Source organism: Tympanuchus pallidicinctus, unplaced genomic scaffold (assembly GCF_026119805.1).
Source record: "Tympanuchus pallidicinctus isolate F22 unplaced genomic scaffold, pur_lepc_1.0 scaffold11, whole genome shotgun sequence".
NCBI classification, from domain to species: Eukaryota; Metazoa; Chordata; class Aves; order Galliformes; family Phasianidae; genus Tympanuchus; species Tympanuchus pallidicinctus.
The window spans coordinates 15,156,572-15,172,146 of NW_026294627.1; the positions used below are offsets into that span (position 1 = coordinate 15,156,572).

The 15,575-nt window shown below is 40.0% G+C and overlaps 1 protein-coding gene across 1 annotated transcript in view; it reads right to left on the minus strand.

The window, feature by feature from the left end:
• CRYL1 (crystallin lambda 1) overlaps positions 1-15,575 on the minus strand; it is a 49,470-nt gene that overhangs the window by 16,461 nt on the left and 17,434 nt on the right. The window contains exons 4-5 of the mRNA XM_052671162.1: positions 11,270-11,431; positions 7,650-7,844 (exon numbers count right to left, since the gene is read on the minus strand). Of these exons, the coding sequence (XP_052527122.1) occupies positions 7,650-7,844; positions 11,270-11,431 (357 nt within the window). The remainder of the gene's footprint in view (positions 1-7,649; positions 7,845-11,269; positions 11,432-15,575) is intronic.

The following is a 15,575-nucleotide window of genomic DNA, read 5'->3' on the forward strand; positions in this document are numbered from 1 at the left end:
TCACACGTGATCAGCTAGAGTCCTGACCTGCTGCAGACTTTGACATCTGAGATGGACATCTAGGTTCTTTGTGATCACTAGGGAGAGAAATGAAATCATCATCCTAAAGCATATATCTAGAATAGGTCAGATGAGTTGTGTTACAGAAGTGCCTAATTGTCCTCCCCCACTGAAAAATGAGTAAGGAGCTTGGAACTCATCAACATCTACATTGTAGAAACCTCATCTTAAACAAGTTGAATCCCATCCACAGTGTCTTCCTTTGCTTGTCAGCCACATCATTTATTGTTACTTTAAAAGAAAATGGTAAGCCAAGAACCAAATTCACTTTCCCAGCTGGCCAAAGAAATCAAGTTTTACCATCTCAAGTTGAAATAGAACCTTTTATACAATTCAATCCCAAGTCTCAATCTGTTAGTAGGGATTGCTCCTAACAAAACTAACCCTGGTTGAATCACTGTCACAGGTGACTTTTGAAATCTATCTTGAAAACAAAAAGATAACATGATTACCACAATCAACCCACTGCATTTGCAACATACGGCTCTGGCAACAATTTAATTAGGCACACAATGGCAGGGATAAGGAAGTGTTATTTTTTTCAACAAGTAAGGCACAGGCATAGTAACCTACTTAGAGGAAAATAAGGTCTGTTCAAAGACATGACTATGTGCAAGCCTCAGCATTCAAGTTACAGAACCAGTGTTCATTTCACAAACAAAGCTTTCAGAAAATGCACAGTGCCTTTCTCCTGAAATGGCAACACAACTTCTCTTAACAAGAATACCAAAGTCAACAAAAGCAGTCTTCTGCTTAAAGTGCTTCATCCAAACAATGAGTTATACTGGTGAAGTTGTGCTTGATGACTTTTTTCTTTGTTTGACATGGATTTGTGGACAAAAGATTAACCACGAGTTCCACACAAGCAGTGAACCACAGTAGCAGTTAGTATTATGCTTATAGCTTTCTATTTGTTTTTTGAAGTTAACAGGCTCAAAATGAAACTCTTAAAATATTTTAGAATCAATGTAAATTATTTTTCAAATGAAAAAAATTATTCCCTTCTTCTGATAATAACCTCCTATTATTCTTACAAGCGAGCTCACCTTTTCTTTGCCATACAGCCTCTCTTAAAGAAAAGCCTTTTGCTTTTTTCAGTTCAGAAATGAAAAACACATAAACGAGAAACAAGTTTGACTGTCTTCCCCTAGGGGATAACTACTCCCACTTATGTTCAGATCATAAGTTGGTGGAATGAATCAGCAGGGTGGGTGCAAGGTCAGCAAGGTGTCTTCCACAAAGACTGGTGTTTATGCTAAGAAGTAAGCAAGAAAGTCTTCCAACTCTGTTTCAGTAAATCTAGGTGTGAAACAATTCTCCTAAGGGGATTTTTCATCCTCTGCATAACCATTCCTGTAAGCCTTTCCCTTAAGCACTGTTGAAAGAGAAGAGGATGTATGTTAAAACTAAAACCTTGTTCACCAGAAGCCGACTTTCACAGCTACAGAATTAAAGAACTTAATTTAAAACAGAACTAACAAAATCCTCAGCAAGTCCAATGGCCAGTCAAACATCAGGATCCAGACTATATCAGGATACCTCAGGCTGCTTATGACTCTACTTATATTCCACAATCCTACATCCCTGGAGATTTTACCCAGTTGTGATGCTACAGTATTATCCTGCAGTATTTTGCTGGTGCTCCTCATGAGGCAGGGGCCCAGTTCTCCTTTCCAGAAGTCTGTGGTGGTTCTGTGGTCTCCACCTTACTTTTAGGCCTTGACCAACCTGCTTGGTTTTAATCAACAGCCTTTAACATCTGAGTCACACCTGCATCTCAACTTCTGTCACTGACTTGGCATGTAATAATATAAAACATGACACAGACAAAAAAAATATTTTTTCTACTGCTGCCAATTCACTACATTCTCCAAGTAACTGCAACATGCATGGTGAGTTATCCTGGACTCTGCTGACCACAAATTCCATCTCCAGATCTGTCATTTTATCTTCTGAATTTCCCAAGATCCTGTCCTTTTTCTCTGCTTGCTACTAATATATTTGCTCTCTCTCAGAAGCATTTGTTACACCCCTTTCTTCCCTATCACTTCAGTCAAGTAAGCCCCGTTGATCCACACCCTGATCAGATCTGGTCATTCAAAGCATATGAATTTTCTCCTAGATCTCTCTACCAGGTCTCTCCTTCTATTTCATCATGTCTGAGGAATCTGTCGTCCTGCACCATTCACATCTTCTCACTTTATTGGCCCTATATTCTTCCACAACACTCTCACACGCTTTACCCTGTAAGAACCTCTTTAGGATCCACACTGTTTTTCTCCCTGGGCCTTGGAACTTCCTTTCACGATATCTCCTTTTTATGGAACACCACAGCTATGTCTTTAAACCCCCACCTTATATACGATTTTTTTGTAAAGGTATTCTGAACAATTCATGCAATTAATAGTAACTAATTTGGAACTGTGAAATTCAGAAAATTAAATTCTTGTCAGTATTTAATGACTTCCAAGCTAGTCACCTGAGAAGGAAGAGGTACTTAAGTTAGGCACTGAAGCCAATGCACATTCTTGCTGTGAAGATGGATTTGGATGCCCCGTCCCTGGAGGTGTTCAAGGCCAGGTTGAATGGGGCTGTGGGCATCCTGGTCTAGTACTAAATTCAGGGATTGGTGGCCCTGCCTGTGGCTGGGAGGGGAGGGGGGAGAGGGGGGGTTGGTGATTCATGATCCTTGAGGTCCCTTCCAACCCAGGCCATTCTGTGATTCTGTGTGTGACTGTGAAAATGAACAGAATAGACACACAGCCAAGCAATGACTGCCTATTTCCCAATAGATTAATGAGAAAAATCTTAAATAGCAGTGCTGCCAGTTCTCACGGTCTATAGTCTCCACTATTATCACTTAAAAAACAAAAACAAAAACCAACACCATTTTTGTAGAAAGGTGTATGAAAGCAGTACCAAAAGCTTATACAGAGAAAAACAAATAATCCTAAGACATGTATTACATGATTCATCTTGCAAACTGATTTTAGAAGGTTCTTAGAAGCAGCTGGAACTCCTAAATGAGATCAGGGATGAAGAATTGCCATGTTCTCCTCATTGTTTTTCCTGCTGACTTTCATCATCCCCTTAAAAATTCCATCTGATGCTCAGAAAAATATTTTACCATGCAAAGCTTCCAATCAGCAATTCACAGTAAAAGGGCATTCCCAGATCATTACATTCAGGTTTGTGACTTCCAGTCTAATGTGTTGCTGAAACCGCATAGTTGTTACTTTCTGAACCAAGTCAACCAAAGCTATCTTCAGAACAAAGAAAAGTCCAACTATTTAGCTAAAACCTCTGAAACATAATCCCAAGCTACTCTTAAAGGTACAAAAATAATAGCATCAGTAGTGCACTGGATGCTTTCCAAGCAAATAGAAATTTGCTCTCACAAATTACAAACACGATCAGATATACCAGTGGTCACTGCCAAAAGAAGTGTGAGAAAGTAAATAAATGATAACAGGGAATAGAAAAGAGGAAGCGATCTGAGATACTCTTCTCTGCTATTGGTTACAGGCTATTTTCCTAACTCCAACCTTGTAATATCAAAATATAGAATTGAGAAAACTAGGAAGATTAGAGCAATAAGGTTCTTCACAGTCATCATGCCATGTCTCTTAGTCTCATTAAAACAAGCTGCGCAACTAAAGAATCAAAAATACAAGTAAACAACTTTCAAGAACTTCAGTTTCGTATATACTAGATAGTCCTGTGTCCTCCAGAAAGTTCTCAGACACAAGACCTTAAATAGACAGACATGGAAACAGACAACTGGAATCTTCCCTGTATCTGCATTTTCAGTGAATAAATGTGGAGCATAAGACAAACAATCAAAAGTTTCTGCCACATTCACTGGCACTGGTCAAGCTTTTCTAACTTGGGAGTCAAAACAGTGTTCAGTAAGACTTCTTTTCATACAGAAGACCAACTGAGATCCAAAATGAAACATCTCATTGCAGCACTCTTGCTTCAAAGGAGAGCATTCCTACTTATAGGCCTATCAATGAATCTCTGGCCTTTGTTACCAAGTTCTTAGAAAGTTAAACTTCTGTATTAAAACCACTTTTCAAACCACCCGCTTGGCCAAGTTCTCAGCATTCAACTGTACCCTTTTTATGCCTCCAAATCTATCTTCATTCTTTTACTTTCCTGCAATTGGTATCCAAATTTCCAGGTCTTCTAATTTTTCACCATTTTAACTCAGTACTTGCCATTCCCACGCTTTGCCAAGTCCTGCATTCACAGCACTTGATTTGGGCCCAGGTTCAAAATCCCAGCCCGTGCATGCTCTTGGGGATCTCAACACCTTCAGCATTCTAATATCCAAGCACCTGAATTCTAATATCCAAGTTTCTCACTGCTAATTTCACAGGATCACTAAGGTTGGAAAAGATCTCTAAGATCATCCAAGTCCAATTGTTCACCTATCACCAGTATTTCCCACTGAACTCCGTCCCTCAGTGCAACATCTAAATGCTTCTTGAACACTTCAAAGAATGGCAACTCTACCACCTCTCTGGGCAGCCCATTCCAGTGCCTGACCACTCTGAGAAGTATTTCCTAACATCCTGGTGCAAATCGATGCCACCGCCTGTAGTCTCATCGCTAATTACATGCAAAAAGAGACCAACTCGCACCTCACCACACTCTCCCTTCAGGCAGCTGTAGGGAGCAATAAGGTCTCCCCTGAGCCTCCTCTTCTCCAGACCGAACAATTCCAGTTCCCTCAGCCGCTCCCCATAAGCCTTGTCTTGGAGGACAACCAGACCCTCCACTCCTTCACTGCCCTTCTCTGAACACACTCCAGGGTCTCAATGTCTTTCTTGTAGCGAGAAACCTTGCTCTAAATTATGCCGTGCTCTCTGCTCCAGCATCCATGCCCTTGTGCAATTTGATCACCATGCAGAGACTGAGCCTGATCCCAAGCTGCTGATAGGGCTCCCTCAGATTTCTGGCTGTGCTAACAGCCTTTTCTATTCTTAGGTGTACGTGGCAGAATTTGATGAATCCAATGCACAATCCAGCAAGCAGTTACACTTAATGCTTGAATTCAGAGTAAGCAGTAAAGGCTTTGGGGTTGCAGTGCTTGCTTTCAGTGCAGCTCTGTGTTCAAATGTGCCTCACTAGGCAACACAATTGTAGCTTTGTATCAGAGTCTTTCTCCTGTCGTGTGACTCCTGCCTCATGCCTCCCTCACACATCTCATCACAACACTGCTGAAGGAAAGAGGCTAGCTGTCAGTACCAAGCTACGGTCAGGAACAAAAACATACCCTGCAAGCTGTTCGGTATATTCTTGATAAAGATTTCCAGATTAATGCTATTAGCACAGCTGTACCTGCATATCTATCACCAATACCCTTTTAATAGCATATAAATACCAAAAGTTTCAACTAGTTCCTGGGATAAGCAGGATCAGCTGACTAAAATACAAAAAGGAAAGAAGTGGACTGTTATGAAAGTATATCTGTGCAAGCACGTGTGTGTGAGACTGCTCTCCCTCCTATGGCTATAAATGTTTGAGTGAGGACCCAGATGAGAACTTGCAAGTTCATACCTCCAAGTCCTCACAGACCCAGCTGTTAGCATAAACTAGCTGATTTAAGATCTCTTCAAGTGGATTCAAAACAATTAAAACCACTGCTGTGTTTCTCTCCTGGTTCATACACGGCACTTATATTCAGACTATTTGTGTCCTTGCTATATATCAGTGAATTTATACAGAACAGTGCAAATATAGCAACTCTCCATCAACAATGTATTTTTCCCCAATTACTCACCATATTAAAATTCTAAGAAGACTTCAAACAGAAATATGAACACCAATCAGTTTATGAAAAGTAACTGTAGGCACACAGATACTTGCTCAATTTACAGCTAGTAATGGAACAAGTGTGCTTGAAGTTACATTTTATGGCTTTGTTTCGTTGTTCTTTTACAACAGTCAAAAGCAGTATACAACTATTAGCATTAAAATCCCAATGGTTTCATAAGCAACCTCATAGGAAAGACTTTGTTCTGCATTCAAAATATCTTAGATTGCCAAATCTAATACACAAGATTTACCTATCTATCCACAAAAGGGTTAATAATAGGATAATTTCGGCCAAACAGTTTTGTTACCATTACTACCAATAAAATTTGAAAATTAACTTCCATCCACAATTCAAGTAGTAAAAACTTCTGCTATTAGAGAGAATCAGTGTGGATTTACACAGCAACAAAATAAAAACACTGAGTAAAATTTTAATTTTAGCAGCCTCTCAAAGGTTATAGAAGGCTGATGTTTTCACAACATTTTAACTCCAATGATAAGGACTAAAAAGTGACTTAGAAGTCCAAACCAAGAAATATGTTTTTCCTCACTTTGAAAGCAGAAAGCACCAAAAGTACATGACTTAAAATAACTATGTTGGCAGTGGAACAGTAGGAAGATACCTGGGTGATTTCCCTCCACCAAAGGGGCTGCGTAGCCTAAAGTCACACAGCTGAAACTACACACCTTTGATATCTGTTTTCTGTCTAGACTTTTATCATGAAAATGAAACTAAACTTGTTACAGTTGAAATGTGTTATTTGCTTCAAATGCAATAAAATTAAACAACAACAGAGCAACTTAGAAACTTAGATGACTATCATTACCTGTCAGTGCATGAAGTACTATTCTGTTACTTTTAATATAATACCACCCACATGAAATCATCCATAAAGGTTTATACTGAAGGCACGGGTTCATACTAAATATTCACCTCAAGTCAGTACACTCTTTTTTTCTCATAAGAGCCCATAAAGCATGCTTATCTTTCCATAACTAAAGAGCAAATACAGTCACACTTACAACCATAAATGCTGTATGTTAGTATTACCTCAGTTTTAAGATCTTTATCTACATGTGTGAGTACAGTTCTTTTGAACAGCTTGAAAATAAATAAACAGAAACAATTCAACAGAAAAGCCAGCCGTACTCTGCCAGTTCAATCTCTTCCCAACAAAATACCACCAGTGTCATAATTCAGCTACTTCTGATGAAAGATCAGACTTTGTAGCACAGAACATGCAACGTGGGAAAAGATGAAGTGACACAAATAGATGATACTCAGCTAAAAGTCAGAATGGAAGGAGGAGAAATCTGTCTTTACCTACAAGTATCAAATGACCGTTGAACCTGAGTGCAATTCTTTAAAGGCCAAAGAGAAGACCATTTAAAATAATTTTAAAATAATCACTGTAAAATAAGCCAGCAACATTCAGAAAATAACAGGAAGTAGTGAGACAACCTAGAAAAAATGAAATTCAGCATTTTGACTTCAGAGCTTTTATCATTGTTCTTTTGATTGAAAATCGTATTCTAAAAAGAAAGTAGAATAAAGGACATTTGTTAAGACCATGCACTTTGTTTTTCACAAGCTTTGTTATTTACTACCAACAGCACTTCCTACTGCTCTTAATTTATGCGCTAACTTTAATTTTTGTGTACATATTGTACAGTTTAAAAAAAGACAAATTGATAGGACATTTAAATATACAATCCCACCTGTCTCAACAAAGCGTGTGTAGAAATTGGAAAAAACATATACGTACACCCACAAGTCTCCAGGCTTCACTTATCACTGCATACTGGAGTCGATTCAGAACAAAGCCCTCAATTTCTCTGTTTAATTTGACAGGCGATTGTCCAATCTTCTTCATCAGAGCATACGTTCTCTCTGTAACAGAAGGATCCGTCTCTGGATGTGGAACTATTTCAACCAGTGGCACAAAGTAAGGTGGATTTACCTGAAGAAGAAACACAAAAGAAGAATGTCAACAATCTACAGACTAAGAAAATGAGTTAATATGAAGCATCTTTGTAGCTACCTAATAATATGGATATTTTCCAGTAAGCAAGGTAAGTCTGATCTTTAGAGCCTGAGCAAATTCACCAATTCAGTTAAAAAAATAATACAACTGAATTGATCTCCTATCATTAAATCTAGCAAAGTTTATGGAGCTACAGTAAGAACAAGAGTAGCCAAACAGCACTAGAAGACTTCATACTGACTGGAACTAATGGATCTTTTTCCAATATTCAGACTGTTTTTTGTTGTAAAGCAACCACCACCTGTCTTCCCTAAAGAAACAAGGTATTTCCTTTTAGATAGTCAGGAAATTTATAACAAAACTATTCCTATAAACCATTTGTGCAATACAACACAAGCTGTTGCCAGCCCAGCCCCATAAATATATGCTAAATATATAAATAGATATCACATAAAATATACTTTCCAAAAAGCCATAGAACAGGTTACCTTCAAACACTGTACCTGCTATAAAAAAAAGCAAAAAGACAAATACTATCCTTCCCTAACTCTTCCCAAATTCTATTTCTTATCAGGTCAAGACCTCCTAGGAACACCTCTGACCTCTTCAGGTCAGTATTGCTGCAGTAGACAATATTGCCTCCTTTGAGAAGCAGCAGTCCTTACACAGCCATCTTAAAGCCTTAAATACAACTCTTGTACTCGTTTCCAAGTAACAGACAGATGTAACTAATGATTAAGTGACCTGCAGAAGTAACATTCACATTTAAAGGATGGCACTTAAGCACTGATTATTTCACCATGCTCCTTTATGGACAACTGCTCTCAACTCCACTTATGCAAATGTAAATACAAGACTTAATCACAGCAACATGTAAGCAACCCTTCCTCTGCATTGTTGGTTTTCTCCCCTCTTTTCAGTATTTACAAGTTTCTTTTAGAGTCTGACCAGCACATGACCTGCTGCATGGTCATGTCTGCCCTAATGTAACATACTTCTTTCTCTTCGGCAGTGCCACCACGAATCTCTGCGGTGTGACAGATGCCATTACAGACAGAGGTGCCGGGCAATTCAGCAAGGCCTGAAGCACTACAAGCACCAAGAAGCTCTCTGAAGGCTTTTCTAACTCTTAAGTACATTGCAGTGTTTCTTCAGAAGGAAGACAGGTTAACTCTTAAGCCAGACTGAGGCTAATACAAATCTCTTCCAAGATTACTTTTGACAGAGATCTTATTGAAATATTCTATTTCACGGTCTTGGCATAGCGAGCGCATGGGTGTGTTAACAACCATGCTGAGGAAACTGAGAAGGACAGTTTTTCTAAGAGTAGATAGTAGATGCTGGTAAAAACCAGAAGTGGTAAGACAGATTAAATTTATGGGGACAGAGGAAAAAATTCCTAAAAATTAGAAAGGAAATGTGGAATGCTAAGCCATTCTTAAGGTAGTGGAAGAGTTTACCTTACACAGCTTAACAAAATGAAAGCTAAGAAGGGATATGGTAAACACACAGAATTAGACAAGAGAAGTGACATAACTACACAGTCTAAACAAACAACAAATGAATTTTAGTGACTGTTAATAAGATCAAAATAGAACAGAAAAACAATTTCAGACAGAAGCAGTCACGTAGGGAAAGTCATGCCTGACAAATCTGGTGGCTTTATATGATGGAGTGATGGCATTGGTGGACAATGGAAAGGCAACTTTTGTCATCTATCTGTACTTCTGCAAGGCCTTTGATACGGTACCCCACCCATCCTTATCTCCAAATTGGATAGATGTAGGCTTGATGGGTGGGCTATTCAGCAGATAAGGAATTGGCTGGATGGTCGCAGCCAGAGGGTTGTTGTCAACAGTTCCATGTCCAGATAGAGGCCAGTCACCAGAGGCGTCCCCCAGGGATCTGTCTCAGAACCAGTACTCTCTAACATCTTTATCAATGACATAGATGATGGAATCAAGCACATCCCCACCAAGTTTGCTGATGACACCAAGGTAAGTGGTGCAGTTGACAGAATAGAAGGAAAAGAAGCCATCCTGAGGGACCTTGATAAACTCTGAAAGTAGGCCCCTATGAATCTAATGAGGTTCAACAAAGCAAAGTGCAAGGTTTTGCACTTGGGTCTAGGTAATCCCATACATGTAAACAGACTGGGAGAGTAACTCTTTGAGAGCAGCCCTGCTAAGGACTTAGAGGTTCTGGTTGATGAAAAACTTAACATAAGCCAGAGCATGTGCTTGCAGCATGAAAGGCCAATGGTATCCTGGGTGACCAGTAGGGCAAGGGAGGCAACTGTCCCCCTCTGTTTTAATCAAGTCCCAGCTGGAGTACTGCATCCAAGCCTGGGGCCCCCAACACAGGAAGGATGTGGAGCTTTTGGAGAGGGTCCAGAGGAGGGCCATGAGGATGATCCAAGGACTAGAGCACCTCTCCTATGAAGACAGGCTGAAGGAACTGGCCTTGTTCAACCTGAAAAAGAGAAGGCTGCAGGGACATATCATCGCAGCCTTCCAATATTTAAAGCGAGTTTATAAACTTGAGGGAAATAAACTTTTTACATGGGTAGATAGTGACAGGACAAGGGGAACGGTTTTGAACTAAAGGAAAGGTGATTTAGATTAGGTTTCAAAGGGAAGCTCTTTACTGAGAGATTGCTGAGGTGCTGGAACTGGTTTACCCAGAAAGGTTGTGGATGCCCTCTCCCTGGAAGTGGTGGGTGGCCCCAGGTTGAGTGGGGCCCTGAGCAATCTGATCTAGTACTTGATCTAGCAGCTGGCAGCTCTGCCTGTGGCAGGAGGGTTGGAACTTTATGACCCTTGAGGTCCTTTTCAACCAAAGCCATTCTATGATCTTTGTCTTTTTTATTTTCCCTTCTTTTAATTAAAAGAGGATTTAAAAAAAAAAAAAAAAAAAAAAAAAGCAGTAGATTATTTGGACAGAATCCTTCTGATCAATCACCCCAAGGCAAAAAGGCAGTAGTGGAAGGGTGTCAGAAAGGAACAGCTCAAGCATTCTGACTCTGCAGCATTAGGTTGTTATAGAGATCTCATAGTAAAGCAGCACTGTGAAAAGAGCACAGGGAATTTTATGGGTTGGTCAACAAAACAAAACATACTTCCTGTATTCGGAGACCCAGTAGCTGGAATAGCACAACAATATCAGTGCAAGAATTGAAATGGTAGGTATCTTGAGCTAGTGGTACAAAACATACATGCATATTGTTGATTTAGTATACACCGTTGCTCACAGAATGATGAAACTAAAGCATTACTGAAAATTCAGGCCACGTACACAAAATATCCCCTAGTCTCTCTCAGTCTGCAAGAAATAACTTGGGATGCCGTTAAATTAAATACTTCTAATACCATTATAAGAACAGTACACTCCATCATACTTACAGGATGTGACACAATACACTGCTTAACATGTTTAAGGCCTGTGAACAATTTGCTGGGTAAGAGACAAGAGGTTGAGCTGCTCAAGATAACACTGTTATCAACAATGAGATCCAACTGACTGAAAATCTTCTTTTTCAGTTCCAGGTTCTCAGGAACACATTCCTGAAATAAGAACATAAAAACAGTATTAGTAGACTTCTATTAATAGCACTTATCCATGCATTTCAGGCTTCAGTGACCCAATAAAAAATACAAGAACTCCATAGAAACCACCAGTTTTAATTCAGCATGGATACACCAGTAAGCCAGAACACAAAAATATCTTCCTGCATACAAACAAAGGGAAAGTCCAGGAGGTTCTCTACAGCAGAAAGGAGATGACCACACATCACTGCAGACTGAACATAAAACAGATTGTTCTGGTTTGCATACAGTATAGACTTCTATTGATGCATAGATGTAACACAGTAGAGAGGAATAAGGCCTGTGTTTCATCACTGTTTTTGATTGTTTTTAAGAGAACACCAAATGAGGTAAGCCAGTATTCTTTTCCAGACAAGAAGAAAATGAACATACGTAGCTCAAAAGTAGACGAACTTGCAGTTCCCACAACCACAGCAAAGAATACTAACTCTAAGAGTCTGCACTAAAATACCTGCCACACTCAAGTTATTCAACCTATTTCAGCCCAGAGAAAGATTTCTGAAAAAGAATGAATACTATCAAAACTTCTCACAAAGCTAATGAACATGTCTAGTTCTGCAGAACGGCAGTATGAAATTTCACAGGTATGAGTCAATAGTCAGATTCAATCTCTAGAATGTTAGAAGTTGTCCCCAGGAGCTGCCTGAAGGAGAGCATGCGGAAATCTGGGAGCAATGAAGGTGTGGGAAAACAGAGAATCCTGGAATCAACAGGAAATACTTCCAACTGACCAGGACAAGGACAGCCTGCTTGGATTCTTTGTTTGGTTTTTTACCCCCTAAAAGTGTTTCAAAAAAATCCAAACAGAATTCCTACTTCCACAACTTCAGCTTTCCCCTTAAAACACACAGACAATACCTACTTTTTTTCCCCATGTATCAGCCTTTCATCCCATCCTTCCTGTTATGCTGAACCAGAAAGGATCGCCCAGAGCCAGAGTTTCCATCAGGCCAGATATAAAAGGGTTAAAACTAATTTTAAGCCTTATTAGGATATAAGTAAGCTGTAAGGGACAGTACTAAAAGTTCCATGATGTTGAAAAGATAAACAGGGTCATTTAAGAACTCCAGATAGAGCCCAAAGTAATAGATGGCGTTATCAAAACAAAGTGATATTCTGCTCCTAATTCCAGGATCCTGGCTTGTTAGTTAAGTTCAAATAGTTTCTTTTAGTAAAGCCAAAGATGAAGAGAATTCTGCAGATACTATTCAGGCTAATAAAAGGGTCACACTGAATAGGCTTATTGAGAACTTGAAACTCTAAGCCTCCTCTCACATCAGATGATAATCAAAAAGGCAAACTCAAATCTGCTGGAAACTCAAACCTGCCACGATTACGCAAGGTTTCTGAATGGGCCATTTGCTTGAAGTTTCTCATATAGCATCACAATTGTATTCACGTTGTTGGACCACTGCAAAGAGGTTTCAATCCTCATCAAGCATGCAATTATTTTCTCAGAGAAACAAATTCCCTTAAGAACAGAGGGAAAATAATGCTCTAAACAATCTATTAAACAGGAACCTCACTCACTGTCAGTTTTGGAGCCCAGAGAGGTCTGAAGCTATCCTGCTTACCCTGAGAAAAAGAAGATCAAACAAAGATAAGATACGGTTTTAAAGCCACCTCAGTCTCCCTCAAAGAATCAGTGCTAAGAAGGTTAGCACACATCTGAATGCATTTTAAGTGACACTGAATATTTCTGTGCCCTTTTTGTAGGCAGGATGTCACTTCTCATATGCAGCAAACAGTACACCTTTATTCTGAGGCTTGAGCACCTGAACAAGGCTGCTACTAACTTGACTTTTACTTTATCAGACACTTTCAACAGCCTGATCAGAATATGACAGCTGTTAATTTTTAAAACCCACCTCCTGGAATAATTATGCTGTATTAACGACTTAAAGACAACAGGTATTAACTATTTGTTCAGCAAACAACAGCTGCTTGACCACACTATGAACTCTGAAGGCACTGCACAAAGATAAGCATATACCACATCCACCCATATCTAGATAGAGTCTAGCCACCCCTAAAGAGAATCTGCCCTCATATGACTCAACCCCTTAAATGAATGCCAGTACACGTAAAGCTTAGAAGTTTTAGCTGTTTAAGTCAAGTGGTTTTGCACAGGCTCTTTCCACCATGCCACCTGCGCTCCCACACACCCACGCTCATCTGAGCACGGTAATTTCATTTACTTCCACTAGATGCTGGCATCTTTCCAGGTTCTTCCCATCCACTCTTGGATATGCCAAGGAAGCAATCCACCTCCCTCTAGGAAACACTCCCCAAAATACTTTCCTTGTAGAACATCTTCTTTCTCCTTGCACTGGCAATTAGACTTGCTGCCAAGACTACGTGCTTACCACTGCGGTTAAGAAGCAAAGCATTGCCTGAAGCAAAGCACTGCAACACAATGGTACATAAAAGCACCAAATGCTACACAATGGTACTAAAATAGCAGCACAAGCATAAGAGCATGAACTGAAATCCCAAGATTTAAGCTGACACAAAAAAGGTCAAATATTATCAACCATTCAGCAACGCCCTTTTACAACATCTCACAGCACTATCCTTGGGAGCAACACAGCCACAAGACAACAGTAAAGTCCAACAGCCCACGCCATGACTAAGGTAGAAAATCACTCTTCGGATTTCTGTCTTCTCAGTCTCCACTGGACTCAACAGGGCTTCATCAGCAGGTGAGCTGCTTACCCACTTTGATTGCTACAAACATGCTCTTCACATTGAGCACTTAAATGAGGATCTCCAAATTCACCACAAACTCTGGCTCCATTCCTGTATTTATGCACACCCCTTACAGCATTGTAAGTGCTCTCAGGGCCGTGATGCAGCTGTCAGCTTTGAGGCCCTTCATAGAACACTCTCCAGGGCCAGGTGATGGCAATCCTTGATATGCAGACATCACAAGAAGCCTTTAGGTCACCAAGCTCCCCCACAGGTGAGACCCAACCAGAGCTCCTGGGACACAAAGAATATCCACTGGGACAGACTGTCAGCTTTTGGACATATGAACATCTTCTCAGGATTAAGAAACAAAGAGCAGAGAGACATCTATGTGTCTAAAAGCTGCTTTTCAGCACCTAATCCCCATATACAAATAACTTACCTTCTACAGCTATAATCTACTGAAAAGACAACAGAAAAGACTTCAGGCATAGTTCTTTTATTTCCAACTTCTCAAACCACTATAGAGGGATGTATTTTTAAAACAAAGCCTGATTTGCATACACCTACATAAAGAAAGGATTAAGTTACTTAGTATTTAGTTTTATCCATATAAGGACAGAAGATGAAAGAGATGTGAACAGGAGATTTGGAAATTTAGTTAAATGAAACAGATCTTAGAGCTCTTTTAACTATAGCGAGTGCCTGTCCAGTCAAATGCCATTATTCCATATTATTTAACGAATCTACATAATAACAATGAAAGTAACTAATAAAAAGCAACTGCTGACTCCAGAAAGAAGCTTAAAAGATGAATGGTCTAAAATTTTGCAGGGTGACATCCTCCCTGCACCAAATAATATGAATACAGCTCAGAGAGATGATTTCTGCCTAATTCCTATAGGAATTTTGAGTAACCTACTCTAAGGAAACTGCTGCAGCAGGGAGCACAAGTCCTGTGAGGAACAGCTGAGGGAGCTGGGATTGTTCAGTCTGGAGAACAGAGGAGATCTTACTGCACACTACAATTTCCTCAAGGGAGGCTGTGATGAAGAAGGGTTTGGCCTCTTCTCCCAGGCAACAAACAGGACTGAAAGAAATGGCTGCAAGTTGTACCAGAGGAGGTTTAGGTTGGACATGAGGAAAAACTTTTTCTCCACAAGAGTGGTTAGACACTGGAATGGCTGCCCAGGGAGGTGGTGGACTCACTGTCCCTGGCAGTGTTCAAGAGGCATTGGGATGAGGAGCTGTGAGATATCGTTTAGTAGCTTGCAGTAGCAATGGTAACGGGAGGATGGGTGGACTAGATGATCTTGTAGGTCATTTCCATTTGTGATTCTATGATTCTACAACCACAACATCCTGTGGCAGGAAACTTCAGCAATTTGCTACCCACAATGTAAAGTGGTGCTTT